General features: G+C 36.9%; 1 protein-coding gene across 5 annotated transcripts; it reads left to right on the top strand.

Moving 5' to 3' along the window:
• Positions 1–6,477: 6,477 nt before the first annotated feature.
• On the top strand, positions 6,478–17,616 carry LOC119573086 (zinc finger protein 558-like; the record flags this gene model as incomplete). Of its 5 annotated transcripts, none has more annotated exon segments than XM_037920111.1 (6): positions 6,478–6,815; positions 7,979–8,088; positions 9,069–9,156; positions 15,675–15,837; positions 16,332–16,715; positions 16,958–17,616. In XM_037920111.1, coding segments are annotated over 2 exon segments (910 nt in total), but the record flags the coding sequence as incomplete, so codon positions are not given.
• Positions 17,617–17,638: the final 22 nt, after the last annotated feature.

Below are 17,638 nucleotides of genomic sequence, written 5' to 3'. Positions count from 1 at the left end.
AACTGAAATAAAGAAGATATGATAAATACAAGATTATTTTTACAAAGTGACAGACCCCTCTGAGACTCAGTCCCCAACTAGAAACCTTATTTCAAAAGTCATAACTTGCACAGCTAATTTTGCAGTTTGTCCAAAATTGCTGTTCATTTCTGCATAACTATTAACGTCCATGTAATGTTAGTGATGGATGATACATTACTTATGCATCATTTCTACACTATTAACTGGCTCTACACTATTACTGTCATTGATGTACAACCCATATAGTTCAGTTTAATTGATAAACCTTTTAGATCTGCAGATATAACTGCCTCGTAATAGATCACTTCAACAATTTTGTGCAGCTACAAATACAATATAGAGAACTGCATGGTAAAAACAGAAAATCATACAGCAAGCTGCCTGTGTGCGTGCCACAAATTTCCAGTCCGGTCAGTCCCTATTATTCCAGCCAACAACCTCAGGGTACTCTTGGGAAACCCCCAAAAAACTTCCTAACCCTGGGGCTTTGCAACAACCACCCGATCTGCCCTTAAATTCCCACCAGATAGCCATGGACTGTGCAAATTACTTCATATATCTGTGTGTAGTTTTTCCTCTTTCTGACAGTGTATTTAGATTTTCCCCATCTTCATGCGGTCTATATGTAAACGTAAACCAGAACAATTAATTTACTAATAGTATTTGCACGGATTAACCTTCAGAGCAATATGGATTCAAACCATATCTCAATTCACTTTATCATATCTGTCCCAGAAAAATAATGTCTACTCCCATAAGAACTAGATCTACGTGTTAATAGCATTAAAATATGATAAATAATTGATAAAAAATTATGAAGCCTATCTCACACAGCTTCTATATTCTGTCGATGTTCATTTCCAGATTGCTTTGTTTTGGTTGTGGACACTCATGTAATACCAGATATATATTTTTCCTGTTGTTTTCCTCTTGGTTTTTATAGATTGCCTATTACTACACACTTTCTACTCTCCTTTCTCCTCGAAAATACTTACGAACACAGCTGCTAGAAGAGAAAATTAGATATTCTTAAATTCGAGAATGTTTCGCCTCGTAAAGCCCGCCGTATTTCTCTACTGGAATCAGCTGATCACGTTCGAGAATCAACACGAGAAAGTATTGTTTTAATTTCTTTATACATCTATTAGCTTTGGCCCTGATTTTTTAATTGTTATTATTATTATTATTATTATTATATTTTTTTTTACTTTGGAGCAAATTTTCTTTTACATTTTAAATCCTTTTCTTCTCTTATCTTCAAATAAAAGCGATAATTTCAGCGTCGCAGGAGAAAACAAAACAGTTTTCTACAAAACTTGCTTTGTTTAGATCGATTTATAAATGTTTAAAAAATTCCAGTCCCTAGTAAGTTAATAAAACACAAACATCATTTATACTGAAACCTAAAAGGGAAAAAAAGATATGTAGTGCTGCCATCTAGCTTCCGGGTGTGAAACCTCAACTTTGCATAGATCTCAATGAAGAAGCGCTTGAGGTTTGAAATAAAATGCGAGATACAGATTCGTATTACGCGAACACTGAATATTGTAATTACTTTTGATTCCAAATACCTGATATGGGAGGCGATAATCGTCATAATTTTTGACAGCTTACTTAAAATCGGAATACTCAATACGAAACATACAGCACATATTTAAAGATATATATTTTCTCGAGAATATAACATTACTGTAGAGCATTGGTTCTTGACCTTTTTAGGACCCCATTAAGAATGAGATGAAAACTAAGAAACACAGAAATATTCACGAAGACTCAACTTTGCATACGATGGGTAGAATGTACTTTGTTTACTGAGATTTGATTCTCATACATTTATGAGGTACACGTTTTTATTCTTAAAATTTAAGTAAACAATCCATGAAACACTCCTTTTTTATGAAAGAGCAATGGCCACTCATTATAATCATGAATAAATGTTAATTTTTATATGATTCTCACGAACCCCGTGAAACCCATTCCTAGCGTAAAAAACATAAAATACCCAATAATTAAAGCAGCAGTATATCTCCCCATATATGAGTGAACTATAATAATAGTGTAATAGTTTGATTATATAAATCCCAGCATAAGTATTTGAGGAATAACAAACTGAAGCCAATGGAAGTATCAAAAAAATATCTTAAAGGTAATTGCTAAGGCCATTCTCACCTGGCCAAAAATCTATTCTATGGTTTCAATTATAAGCCCCACCAACAAATAAATACTATCACGAATAGTTCTGACGGAAATCGCACGTGAATGAGGCCGCTCATTGCAAAAACACATTTGTATTCCAGTTTGTGAAACCCTGATGGTGACGAACCAGGCGATCGGCCGTTGCTGCTGTCATTATTTGACGTGGAATCTCGTAATTCCTGATTTCCAGGCGAAATTTGACAGAAAGCCTCTGGAGAAGCTGAAGGGCTGCAGACTATGTATAGAGTGGAATCCTATCAATATGTGACCGAAAATTCCAATAGTTAGGCAGTAGACAAAATGTATAATGTGCCTGTTCTTTATGGCTGATAAACGAGAACTATTTGTTTAGAAATAGAAAGGTCTACGCTTGTTTCGGGGAATAAACGGTATGTTTAGGATAAACTACTGTAAATGATGCATATGATATGATTTTGTATTTGTGTAACGCGAATTAATATCGAAAGCACGGTTATGGCGAGATTAAGATAACAAGAAGGCGATAACAATAATGAAAATCGAATACATGCTAAATATGGGATTCCCAATTCGGCGGCTGCGTCACCCAGGGGGCCATGGGGTCCTTTTTGGGGACCATACAGCACCAATATGAAAATTATGACGTCAGATTAAACAGAACTTCATCTCACCTTTAGTACCTACATATAATTATCTCTAACATATCAATAAATTGGAATCTTTCCATAAAGTGTTTTTGCCATGTAGCTACTGACATCAGTACACTATTTATAAGTGGCAGTGAGTTAATCTGAAAAGATGACGGTCACTGAAAGGGAATCACAGAATTAAAAAGGCTGGGAACCACCAGTGCTCATTTTGCCAGGCAGTGTCTGGTGATTTCGAACACCAATCAACACAGAAATCTTCTAGTTTGCCTAAGGTAAATTTGCCCGCGTGCACAAGCGGTAACCTCTTTCACAGGCAACTGCCCCCGGATATTGCAACGCTGGTTCACATGCGAGAAAACAACTCGTTTATCGTGTAGTTTGCCTACGTTTGTTTTTTTCCTTTCTTTCAATACTGGATCACTACCTTTTGCGTTTGGGACAAATAATGTAATAAAAAAATTACCTGGCAATAATAATGTGACATCACTAATTTGATTCAAAGAGATTGGGAACTAAGACAAAACATCTTAGATTTCCCGATTCTGACTTGTTTGTCTCGTAGATTTGAAAAAAAAAATCGTATTTTGGTCACATTTAGCACTTCTATCTTAAAACGAATAAAACAATCCGCGCCCTTGCGCGCGCGTATGTTTGTGTGTGTGTGTATTTGAGCACATAAAAAATTCCTTTCTCTTTGAATCAACATGAGGTCCACTCACGCTGATTCATAGTGACAGCTAGCCACAATAACAAGATGGACATAAATATACATACTACACCTGAGGCGTCGACCGAGTAATTTCTGCTATGTTTTGTGTTCCACAGTTGATTCATGCACATTTGACTACAATAGAACTGAGCGTGTGTGTGTGTGTGTACGTACACACACACACACACACACCACACACACACACACACACACACACACACACACACACACACACACACACACACACACACACTACACACACATACACACACACATACACACACACATACACACACACATACACACACACATACACACACACATACACACACACACACACACACACACACACACACACACACACACACACAATATATATATATATATATATATGTGTGTGTGTGTGTGTGTGTGTGTGTGTGTGTGTGTGTGTGTGTGTGTGTGTGTGTGTGTGTGTGTATGTGTGTGTGTATGTGTGTGTGTATGTGTGTGTGTATGTGTGTGTGTGTGTGTGTGTGTGTGTGTGTGTGTGTGTGTGTGTGTGTGTGTGTGCGTGTGTGTGTGTGTGTGTGTACGTACGCACACACACACACGCTCAGTTCTATTGTAGTCAAATGTGCATGAATCAACTGTGGAACACAAACTAGCAGAAATTACTCGTCGACGCCTCAGGTGTAGTATGTATATTTATGTCCATCTTGTTATTGTGGCTAGCTGTCACTATGAATCAGCGTGAGTGGACCTCATGTTGATTCAAGAGAAAGGAATTTTTTATGCTCAAATACACACACACACAACATACGCGCGCGCAAGGCGCGGATTGTTTTATTCGTTTTAAGATAGAAGTGCTAAATGTGACCAAAATACGATTTTTTTTTTCAAATCTATGAGACAAACAAGTCAGAATCGGAAATCTAAGATGTTTTGTCTTGGTTCCCAATCTCTTTGAATCAAATTAGTGATGTCACATTATTATTGCCAGGTAATTTTTTATTACATTATTTGTCCCAAACACAAAAGGTAGTGATCCAGTATTGAAAGAAAGGAAAAAAACAAACGTAGGCAAACTACACGATAAACGAGTTGTTTTCTCGCATGTGAACCAGCGTTGCAATATCCGGGGCAGTTTGCCTGTGAAAGAGGTTACCGCTTGTGCACGCGGGCAAATTTACCTTAGGCAAACTAGAAGATTTCTGTGTTGATTGGTGTTCGAAATCACCAGACACTGCCTGGCAAAATGAGCACTGGTGGTTCCCAGCCTTTTTAATTCTGTGATTCCCTTTCAGTGACCGTCATCTTTTCAGATTAACTCACTGCCACTTATAAATAGTGTACTGATGTCAGTAGCTACATGGCAAAAACACTTTATGGAAAGATTCCAATTTATTGATATGTTAGAGATAATTATATGTAGGTACTAAAGGTGAGATGAAGTTCTGTTTAATCTGACGTCATAATTTTCATATTGGTGCTGTATGGTCCCCAAAAAGGACCCCATGGCCCCCTGGGTGACGCAGCCGCCGAATTGGGAATCCCATATTTAGCATGTATTCGATTTTCATTATTGTTATCGCCTTCTTGTTATCTTAATCTCGCCATAACCGTGCTTTCGATATTAATTCGCGTTACACAAATACAAAATCATATCATATGCATCATTTACAGTAGTTTATCCTAAACATACCGTTTATTCCCCGAAACAAGCGTAGACCTTTCTATTTCTAAACAAATAGTTCTCGTTTATCAGCCATAAAGAACAGCACATTATACATTTTGTCTACTGCCTAACTATTGGAATTTCGGTCACATATTGATAGGATTCCACTCTATACATAGTCTGCAGCCTTCAGCTTCTCCGGAGGCTTTCTGTCAATTTCGCCTGGAAATCAGGAATTATTATGAGATTCCACGTCAAAAATGACAGCAGCAACGGCCTATCGCCTGGTTCGTCACCATCAGGGTTTCGCAAACTGGAATACAAATTTGTTTTGTAATGAGCGGCCTCATTCACGTGCGATTTCCGTCAGAACTATTCGTGATAGTATTTATTTGTTGGTGGGGCTTATAATTGAAACCAAAGAATAGATTTTTGGCCAGGTGAGAATGGCCTTAGCAATTACCTTTAAGATATTTTTTTCATACTTCCATTTGCTTCAGTTTGTTATTCCTCAAATACTTATGCTGGGATTTATATCATCAAACTATTACACTATTATTATAGTTCACTCATATATGGGGAGATATACTGCTGCTTTAATTATTGGGTATTTTATGTTATTTACGCTAGAATGGTTTCACGGGGTTCGTGAGAATCATATAAAATTAACATTTATTCATGATTATAATGAGTGGCCATTGCTCTTTCATAAAAAGGAGTGTTTCATGGATTGTTTACTTAAATTTTAAGAATAAAAACGTGTACCTCATAAATGTATGAGAATCAATCTCAGTAAACAAAGTACATTCTACCCATCGTATGCAAGTTGAGTCTTCGTGAATATTTCTTGTGTTTCTTAGTTTTCATCTCATTCTTAATGGGGTCCTAAAAGGTCAAGAACCAATGCTCTACAGTAATGTTATATTCTCGAGAAAATATATATCTTTAAATATGTGCTGTATGTTCGTATTGAGTATTCCGATTTTAGTAAGCTGTCAAAATTATGACATTATCGCCTCCATATCAGGTATTTGGAATCAAAAGTAATTACAATATTCAGTGTTCGCGTAATACGAATATGTATCTCGCATTTTATTTCAAACCTCAAGCGCTTCTTCATTGAGATCTATGCAAAGTTGAGGTTTCACACCCGGAAGCTAGATGGCAGCACTACATATCTTTTTTTCCCTTTTAGGTTTCAGTATAAATGATGTATGTGTTTTATTAACTTACTAGGGACTGGAATTTTTTAAACATTTATAAATCGATCTAAACTAAGCAAGTTTTGTAGAAAACTGTTTTGTTTTCTCCTGCGACGCTGAAATTATCGCTTTTATTTGAAGATAAGAGAAGAAAAGGATTTAAAATGTAAAAGAAAATTTGCTCCAAAGTAAAAAAAAATATAATAATAATAATAATAATAATAACAATTAAAAAATCAGGGCCAAAGCTAATAGATGTATAAAGAAATTAAAACAATACTTTCCCGTGTTGATTCTCGAACGTGATCAGCTGATTCCAGTAGAGAAATACGGCGGGCTTTACGAGGCGAAACATTCTCGAATTTAAGAATATCTAATTTTCTCTTCTAGCAGCTGTGTTCGTAAGTATTTTCGAGGAGAAAGGAGAGTAGAAAGTGTGTAGTAATAGGCAATCTATAAAAACCAAGAGGAAAACAACAGGAAAAATATATATCTGGTATTACATGAGTGTCCACAACCAAAACAAAGCAATCTGGAAATGAACATCGACAGAATATAGAAGCTGTGTGCGATAGGCTTCATAATTTTTTATCAATTATTTATCATATTTTAATGCTATTAACACGTAGATCTAGTTCTTATGGGAGTAGACATTATTTTTCTGGGACAGATATGATAAAGTGAATTGAGATATGGTTTGAATCCATATTGCTCTGAAGGTTAATCCGTGCAAATACTATTAGTAAATTAATTGTTCTGGTTTACGTTTACATATAGACCGCATGAAGATGGGGAAAATCTAAATATACTGTCAGAAAGAGGAAAAACTACACACAGATATATGAAGTAATTTGCACAGTCCATGGCTATCTGGTGGGAATTTAAGGGCAGATCGGGTGGTTGTTGCAAAGCCCCAGGGTTAGGAAGTTTTTTTGGGGGTTTCCCAAGAGTACCCTGAGGTTGTTGGCTGGAATAATAGGGACTGACCGGACTGGAAATTTTGTGGCATGCACACAGGCAGCTTGCTGTATGATTTTCTGTTTTTACCATGCAGTTCTCTATATTGTATTTGTAGCTGCGCAAAATTGTTGAAGTGATCTATTTACGAGGCAGTTATTTCTGCAGATCTAAAAGGTTTATCAATGAAACTGAACTATACTGGGTTGTACCATCAATGACAGTAATAGTGTAGAGCCAGTTTAATAGTGTAGAAATGATGCATAAGTAATGTATCATCCATCACTAACATTACATGGACGTTAATAGTTATGCAGAAATGAACAGCACATTTTTGGACAAACTGCAAAATTTAGCTGTGCAAGTTATGACTTTTGAAAATAAGGTTTCTAGTCTGGGGGACTGAGTCTCAGAGGGGTCCTGTCACTTTGTAAAAAAATACTTTTTTTTTTTTTTTTATACTCTTGTGTATCTTATATCATATCTTCTTTATTTTCAGTTTGTGCAAGTTATGTTGTATATGTATAAATGAAGTTTAGATTGCTTATTAGATTTTGAATGGTAGTACTAATGGTAACAAAATGTATATGGTATCATAATTTCACAGGCAATTAATTCTTCCTGTCACCGTGTGGGCCTCTTGCGGCCGTTCTGAGAGCCACGTTTGGCCCAAGGACACCAGTGCCATAGATGAACAGTGTCTTGGATTTTATTAAGGTAACTATTCCATATACTCTTTACTGTGATATCCTGAAAGTCATTTACTGAAATGATTTTTTTCTTATGAAAAGAAATTGAACAGTGTAAACCACCATCAGTCAAACACTTGTTACCATTGTCTTGAGCCATTTAAACCTTTAAATGGCTCTGTAATCAATTTGATGCTATAGAAGATATTCTTATTCTTATATTGTGTTCAGATCATCTATTGTTTGCATATATAAGCATGTATGGCACACAAGAAAAAAGAAGATGCATACATTACATGTATTATCTTTTTATAGGAATAATAAAAGGTAAATGTTCTTTATATATCAGATTTATAATTAACCATAAGTGATATATTCAGACAAGATACTGTTTTTGATGAAATACGAATATCAAAAGTAAAATCATATTGAGTTTTAACAGTTAACTTTTAATCAATTGTACTATCCCATAGCATACACAGGTTGTACAATGAGAATATTAGAATTCTTTCTTGTAAGAATTATTCATTATCAAAGAGCAGTTGATATTGAGTTTTGATATTAGGAAAAATATGAATGCACAAATAATTTGTTGATGTTTTATAGTAAATAATGGTTTTCCAGTGTGAGGCTGTTGTACCCCAAAAACAAAATAAAATTGGTAATTTACTAGGCCAAGGTACTGATAGCTACTGAAAACAAAAGAAACAGATTTCAACAGACTATTGGTATGGACTGTGAGTGTTGATGTGATCTATTAAGGAACTGAATGGTTATTTTCATTGCAATTATTGTAATTGTTGTTGTCATCATCATTATCAATGTTATTATTATTGTTATATATATTACCATTTTTATTGTTGTTATTGTTATTGTGATTAAGAAAATTGTTTTTGCTATTACAATTTCTGTTGATATTACAATTACTATTTTTGTTATTTTTACTATTACTATTGGTGTCAGTAGTACTAATATATATAATTTGCTAATGTTATCATTATGTTCTAGGTGTGCATCACCCTTCACGTGCAAGAGTAGAAGCTAGTTCCTGAAGTGGTGACTAATGTAAGGTGCTTCACAAGAAACGGCCAATAAGGTTAGGAAGATATTATATTTTATTTTATTTTGTTTAATCAGGCTTCATATCATAGTTTTAAGATGTACTGATTATTATTGTTTTATAACTATGTGTTTGTATGTTTATGGTATTTTGTAATGAAAATACTTACTTCATTATTATAGTTTTTTAAAAAGCTGTTCACTCTGACTAATAGGATGGGCATAATGAAAAAATTAAATTATTTGAAACAAGTTATTTAAGTTAATTATAATCAGAGAGAAGAAAAATCAGCATTTATAATCAGAATATATTTTAGTAGAAGTTAAATAGGATAGATACTTTTAGAAGATACCTTGTTACTTTGCATATCCTCTTTCATTATTTTTCACCTTTTTTATACACATTAATATATATAAAATGACTTACACTAGACCTCTTTTTTGAGTTTTGGGCTTATCCATTCAGAAATTTCAAACCGTCTAGGTAATGAGAAGGCATCAAGGCTTGTTTCTGCTTTCAACTTTATCTTTCTTGCCTTCTGTAAGTTCTTGTGGATTATATGAGCAAATTGAAATAAATATTTTGTAAAATATTTAATAGTTATGCTGTGTAAAGGCCTCTGGATCTTTGTGCATTGTTTTAAATGAAATATTTGTTTATTAAATATTTTGTTAGTTTAAACTTTCATCTATACCACTAATTATATATTCACATTAATGTACAATCATGAAAGCCAGTGCTAGAGTGTTCATTATCAAAATTTTTATTTTTTTTGTGATGAGTACCTACAGTTGGCTTTTTTTTCTCTCTCTTTTCTTTTCTTTTCTTTTTTTTTTTTTTTTTTTTTTTTTTTTTTTTTTTTCTTCTTCTTCTTCTTCTTCCTTCTTCTTCTTCTTCTTCTTCTTCTTCTTCTTCTTCTTCTTCTTCTTCTTCATCTTATTCTTGTTTTGTAAAAAAATATATATATAATTAATATCAGTAAGAAACTAGTTTAATTTGCATTCTAATTGTTTATGATTAAGGGATCAAAAGTGATCAGGGATGCCAAATTATTTTTTTCAAAAAGGTGATTGTCATAAATGTTGCATGCATAAGATAATAGCTGTAGATGTTTTACATATATAAAGGCCTGCATTGCTGCCAACAGTTGGGTATGGTATTCAAATACAAAGCAAAAGGAAAAAAACAGTTAAATCTTTTTATTTAAAGAAGGTGATTTTTCACACCCTGCCAACTAGAAATGCTAGCCATATATATATATATATATATATATATATATATATATATATATATATATATATATATATATATATATATATATATATATATATATATATATGGCAGTGATAAAAGAAGTATTGATTGCAAGGTGCCTTCTAGAAATTTGAGCCCTGCTTCTTAACCCAATGCCTCCAGAAGAATTCTGAGTCTGCTGGACCTCTGCTCTGGGGAGTATTAAGGGCTAAAGAGAAAAATATTTTATTTTTATTTTTGCAGATAAGAGACTAAGAAAGTCACACTGGCAGAGCACCATATGACTGAAGGTTATTTACAGGTTCACAGCAGCAGTAACCCCCCCCCCCCCCACCAACCCTTGCCTATTATTGTTGTGGGGGGGGCTTAGGAGGCGAGGACGGTGACCCAATGCTGGAGATTTCCCCTACCTTGGGCCTCAGCCCTTGACTCAACTAACTTTGCAATTTTGTCTTTTTCCCCTCTTTTTTTTTTTGTCCCTTCTCCAACCTCTTTTACTATCCACTTCCTAAAGTGTGAGAGCTGTGCTGAAAGGATGAAAAGAGGGAGCCATGGGAATGGTATTCCCCGTTTTAGTTGCCTAGCCCTTATCCGTCAAGGGGACCCTGAGGGGTGGACTGTTTCTCTCTCCAACATACTCTAGGCTTACTGTGGCCAGTAATGAAGACTTTATACCCTTATTTGGGGTAATGAGGCTTGCCCCTTCATCAAGTAGCTGCATCAATTCAAACTCTCCCGGTTCCCCTCTCTGTTTAGCCCAGCCAAATGGGACAAATTTTTTGTGATCCCCCTCACAGCTCCTTACTCTGACAACATTCTTCTCTCCTAGCAATGTCTCCAAAAACAAGTAGGCAAAGTCTCTTTCCATAGCCAAGCTGATTGTTCCCATCTCATCACAGTTACATTTGAAAACCAAGCTATAGCATTATCAACTCATAACTGATCTCTCTGGTAACTCCATTCCTGCAGAACCTCATCCAACCCTCAATACTTGCACCAGAACTGCCTCTCTCTCCCCAGCAAACTGCCCTATCTATAACAAAAACTGGTCAGATTGTGGAGAAGACTTACTCGCCTGACTGTAATGCTATATCAGTACAGTGCTACTCCATTCTGCCTAGAGGGCATTGTAAGAACCCCACCAACATTGTCAAAATTACTTTTTGTAGACATGACCTTCCCTTTAATGTTTACATTGGTGGAGAATCCTTCCCTGTCCGACCATATCAACCTCCTCCCCGTCAGTGTCAAAACTGTTGGCGTTTAGGACATCCTGCCAAACATTACCATTCTACAGCCTGATTTCCTCTATGTGTCCAACCTGGTCATACTCAATCAAACTGCTCTGCACAGTCACTCACATGAGCCAACTGTAGCAGCCCCCATAATGTATTTTATAGGGCTGCCCCACCTACAAGTTTGAGTCTGAGGTGGCAGCTCTTAGACTCAGACTTGGTCTCACTCTATGTGAAGCCAGACAGGAAGCACGTCGACAAGGTTTTTCTCTTACTCCAGTAATGTCACTCATTCTGCCCTTCCCCCTCCCTCCTTAGATGTTTTTACACCCCCTATAACTATCCCTCCTACATCTTACTTCCCCATTCTACCTACTGCACTCTTTGGGGTGATTATATCACCAATTCCTGTTGCCTAGAATACTTCCTCTCCACAACTGACTTTATCATCCTTAATTCAGATTGTCCTACACACTTGGAGATATGCACACAATCTTTTTCATTCCTTAATCTCTCTATGCTCCCCTTCACTCCATTTAGATTTCCATTGGTCAGTTCTAAACAATTTCCCAATAGTGACCACTTTCCAGTCCACCTTTCTCCTACTTCATATGTACCACTTCTTAACTCCCCATGCTGGCCATTCCTCAGACCTCAAGACCTTATACCCCCAAATGTGTTCCATAGTGGAATTCTGATTGCACCAAAGTGCAATTCTGATTGCACCAAAGTGCTTCACTTCAAACATGCAGCCTGGAACAGTTATGGCTACAAATGAGGCACCCATAATCAACTATCAGCCCTTATCTCCTTTAACCCCATGCCAACAGGTAATGGAAATATCACGCATACAGCTGTACCCTTCAGACCAAGCGGTATGTTATGATGCTTGTATACATGACCTGTCTGGAAAGAGCCTCCACCTGTCATTGTCATACAATCCAGAACAGTAAAACATATATCTGGTGAAGATGTTTCCTCAGTTACATCATCTACATCAGTTTCAGCTGTTTAGCATCTAAATTATTAGGCAAACATCCCCCCATCCAGCCCCTGTCCTCCATATTCAAGATAATCTCATCTCTGATCCTCTCCAAGTTGCTAATGAACTAGGTGACTATTTCAGCCAGGCTAGTAGTGGCTCTCACCTTTCTCCACACTTCTCTTCCATTAAGACCATATAATGCTCCTTTTTCTTCCTCTGAACTCAAAGCTACCTTTTATTTGTGCTGCAACACTCATGAAGGCTCTGACAGTGTTCACTACTGTATTCTCCAACACTTTCCACTTCCTCTCTATGCTTCCTATCAACTTTTTTCAACCACATATGGATGTCAGGAAATTTTCTATCTCATTGGCAAGCAGCTCTTATCCTTCCCTTTTTAAAACCCAGTAAATCAGGAACCCTCCCTCAAGATTACCACCCCACGCTCTAACTAGCTGCTTTTGCAAACTAATCTCACAATCTTCTCTCTCCTTTCCAGTTTGATTTCCAATGTGCCCGAAGTACTGCTGACCCCCTTACTCATTTCTAGACATGTATTACATCTGCATTTGCACGCCATAGATCTGTATTAGCCATATTCTTTGGCCTTGGAAGAAAAGCGTATGTTACCACATAGCAGTACCATATTCTCCAACAATTGTCCTCCTTAGGCATATGTGGAAACATGGGTGTTTTTATAAAGTCTTACCTCTCCTTTCCAGGTCAAAATTCCCTCTTCCACATCATCATCCTTTCCTCAGTTTGAAGGTGTCCCACAAGGCAGTGTGCTCATCACCACTTTATTCCTTCTTGCCATTAATGACACTGGCACAGGTTTACCACCAAGAGCCTGATCATCACTATATGTTGATGATTTAACCATCTTCGCCTCTGGCACATCCATACCAAGTCTCTGCCAATTCCTTTCAGTCTGCAATATCATCAGTACCTTCCTGGGTCACTAACCATGGCTTTCGCTTTTCTACCTCCAAATCTTTCTCCATCCTTTTCTCTCATGCACATGTAGGTTCCCAACCTCCACTCTTCTTATATATATACCATTCCTGTGGAAAATTCCTAAGAGTTATTTTTGACTCCAAATTGTCCTGGCAAGACCATATCTCTTACATTAAAGGAAAAGCTAGGCTCAGAGTGCAAAACTCTCCTCCATTTTTATGTTACTTTGATCCTCTCCACTCTCGATTATGGATGCCATATCTACTTCTATGCCTCAACCTCCTTCCTTGCTCATTTTGATACAGTCCATCATGGTCTTCACTTAGCAAAGTTGAGAGCCTCTACACTGAGTCATGCCATCTCTCTCTCGACATCGTACCCTTCTCTCTCTCCAATGCTATGCTCAATTCCACCAACTTTCCCTCACCAAACTAACTATCCCACGATCCCTGCTTCCTATCTTTGCTTCTTCTCCACATTTACCTACTCCTTTTTCCATTTGCATGGATACCCTCCTTTCCCATTCCCCTTTCCCCATCTCCGACCTCTTCCGTTTTCTGTCCATTCTGTTCCTCCATGGCTTATACCTTACCCTGCATTTGCTCCTCTGTTTTCCCTGACCCACCAAAATCAGATATCTCTACGTCTGTCATTCTCACCCATTTCTTTGACTATGTCTCCATTCATTCTTCCAATATTCATATTTACACTGATGGCTCCAAATCCATCTTCAGCATTGGTTTTGCAGTAACCTTTCCAACTCACACTTTCAAATACCCCTCCCTCCTGAATCCAATGTCTTTAATGTACACACTCCTTTTTGCATTAAAACACATATACTCACTCACTCCTTCCTTTTTCACAATTTGTACTGACTCCCGTAACTCATTAACTCTCATAAAGTCTCCCCTTGTCTGTAAGATCCAGAACCAGTTGTTCTACCTGTCCACACACCATAAATCTATCAGATTTTGCTGGTGTGCCCAACCATGTCAGAATCTCCAGCAGTGAACAGGCAGATACTTTAGCACGCTGGGCTGCAATGTTCACATCACACCAACCATGTTTCTCACATATTCCAGCTACAGATTATTACCCTCACTTTAAGACCTTCCTGTATATCCTGTATGTCTTTCTGGTCAAGTCTTTGCACTAATAATAATAATAATAATAATAATAATAATAATTTTTTTTTTTTCTTTTTTTTTTTTAAGTGCCCTGTCCTACAAGGACATTGGCGATCATGGATTTCCATGATTTTCTTGGCAGTTTAGACCGGTGGTTTACGTTGCCTTCTGCCCGGTGTTTTTATCGAGTCACCATCTTCATTTACCCGGTTCTGGGACCAGCACTGACTTGGGCTGGCTTACCCACCCAGTGGCCAGGTAGGCAATCGAGGTGAAGTTCCTTGCCCAAGGCAACAACGCGCCGGCCGGTGACTCAAACCCTCGAACTCAGATTGCCGTCGTGACAGTCTTGAGTCCGATGCTCTAACCACTCGGCCACCGCGGCCTATACTAATAAATCACATACTGTAAAATATCAGTCTCCTCCTGGTCAGCTCCATTCCATTGGAACAGACATTGGGAGACAGCTCTCGCCTGCTTACTTATTTGCCACACCCATCTAACACACTCATATCTGATGTCATGTTCTGATCCACCACTATGTTCTTTATGTAATATCCCTCTTTCAGTTCCACATATTCTGTTGTACTGTCCATGCTTTGGTGCAGCCCGTACCTCTGCTTTCCCCCACCTCTCCTCCCTTCACCGACCTCCCAACCTATCAGACATCCTTACAGAATCTTACACTCTCTGCTTTGACAACCTGTTCTCCTTCCTCAGACACATACATATCCTTCACTTAATCTAATCCCCTTACCTAACTCTACCTTAACCCAAACACACATCAACTCCTTTATTGTACCTTCCTATAGTGTTACATAACCTTAGATGTCTTGCACATTTTTTTGCTTTTAACCATTAACCATTAACCACAGCAGCAGTAAGAGGTCACAATTTTTTGGTGCGTGGCATTTTTCATGGATAGCAAGCTAAATGTTGCCCCTTTTATACAAAAGAATAGTCATTGTGCACATTATACATCTTGTTCCCCCTCAGGCAGTGTCCCATGGCATGTGATGTTTGGACATGAAGTTACTTTGTACTTTATGAAGAACTGCATGAAATGTATTGCATGCATAGTAGTAACATGACATAATGACCCATCTTCTGGAGCTGCAATCAACTCATGACTAAATAGCATATAACCTGGAGGCACTGGGTTAAGTGAAACTGATTTGTTTAACCTCTATTTATTATAAGGTCACTATGAGGAATTAATACTCATCTTATACCATTTCCCTATTGTCAGGGTAAAGCAGGCAGTTGTCATGACTTCATTTTGTTACCAAATTTGATAGTATACAGAAAATAGTGGATATCTCTATACTGTTCTGTAGTAGATCTATGAGTCGCTTCCCTAAGAATCATAACCCATTTTTAAAAGAATTTTGCCATGCTGAAGTATCTAGTTAAAATGTTTAATATTCAAAGAGTAGATTTCCATGAGGATTGAAGGATTGTATCTCACAAGCTGCTTTTCAGCATCTTTGATTATTGAGGTTTATATCTGATTAACATGATTTGTACCAGGATAGTGATCAGTTAAATCTCACATCTTTATTAGGGGAAGAGATCTACATTTTCTAAAATCTGTTTCTGTTAAATTTTATAAAGATATAATTATTTTATTGGATTATTCTCTCCTTTATACAGAATGCCCTCCTCATAATGGACTCTGAGATGGCAGATTTCAGATACTACTTACTGCACGTATAAAACTGATACATATACATATAGATCCACATACACGCACTGATTGGACAACTCTTGCGAAACATTGTACAGTATGAGCTCAAGAAAGAAGCGTGTGGACTTAAATATTGCCCAGAAATTGGATGTCATAAAGAAGTTGGAGTCTGACATATCAGTGGACAGCTTGTCTGAAGAGTATGGAGTCGCAAAAGAGACAGTTCTTGACATTTATAAAGCTAAAGCTAAGATCATGGACTTCTATCACAAGTACAGTGTAAGAGAAGATTCTCAGGAAGATGTACAGAATTGTAGTGGAGTGGAAGCTAGGAAAAGAATAAAAATGAGGTAAGTTTTTTTGTTATTGTATTGTAAATCCCCTTAATATTTTAGAAATAGGCACTGATGAACTGAGGTTCTCCTCCTAAGTTAATAATGTTGGAAATTAACTTATGATTACATTTTCATTCTTAGAAAATTAATTTACATTTTAGACTGCTCTTTTTCCTGAGATTGAACAATTTTCTACCACAAGCTGGGATTAGTATTATTCAGCAGTCTAAAATTAACCTATTTATTATTTGATACAGTGAACACATCATCAGTGGCAAAAGGAATTGTTCATATTGTAACAAGACAGTGAGTTCTCAACGGGCTCTGAAGTTGCATGAACGTCTACATATAGGAAAGGGGATATTCCAGTGCTCTGTCTGTGGAAAGACCTACCTTAACAAGGAGAAGTTCATCATTCACTTTAGGATTCACACAGGTGAGAGACCTTTTGAATGCTCACTCTGCAATAAGAAATTCAGTGACAATTCAATTTTGAAGAGGCATGAGAAAACACACAAAACTGATACACCATATCAGTGTATAGTGTGCAAAAAAAAGTTTGATTTAGAGACTGCTTTCAGGGAGCATTTAAAATGTCATGCTGATTTAAAGAAATTTAGCTGTGCAGACTGTGATATGAAGTTCAATTCAAAGGCCAGTCTTTCACGCCACATCAAGATTCATACAGGGGAAAAGCCCTTCAAATGTTCTCTTTGTGACAAATCCTTTACTTCGAAGTCTGATTTCAAAAGGCATTTCAGGATTCACACAGGAGATAAAGTTTCATGTTCCCAGTGCAACAAATCATTTAACACCCCTTCCAATCTCAGGATACATGAAAGGATACACACAGGTGAAAAGCCATACAAGTGTTCATACTGTGACAAGACATTTTCTGATAGTTCAAATTGCAAAGCACAAAAGAATCACAGAGACCT

The sequence above is a fragment of the Penaeus monodon genome, chromosome 5 (assembly GCF_015228065.2).
Source record: "Penaeus monodon isolate SGIC_2016 chromosome 5, NSTDA_Pmon_1, whole genome shotgun sequence".
Classification (NCBI taxonomy): Eukaryota; Metazoa; Arthropoda; class Malacostraca; order Decapoda; family Penaeidae; genus Penaeus; species Penaeus monodon.
The sequence above is the reverse complement of the archived record's forward strand: the minus strand, read 5'-3'. Positions and strand labels throughout refer to the sequence as shown.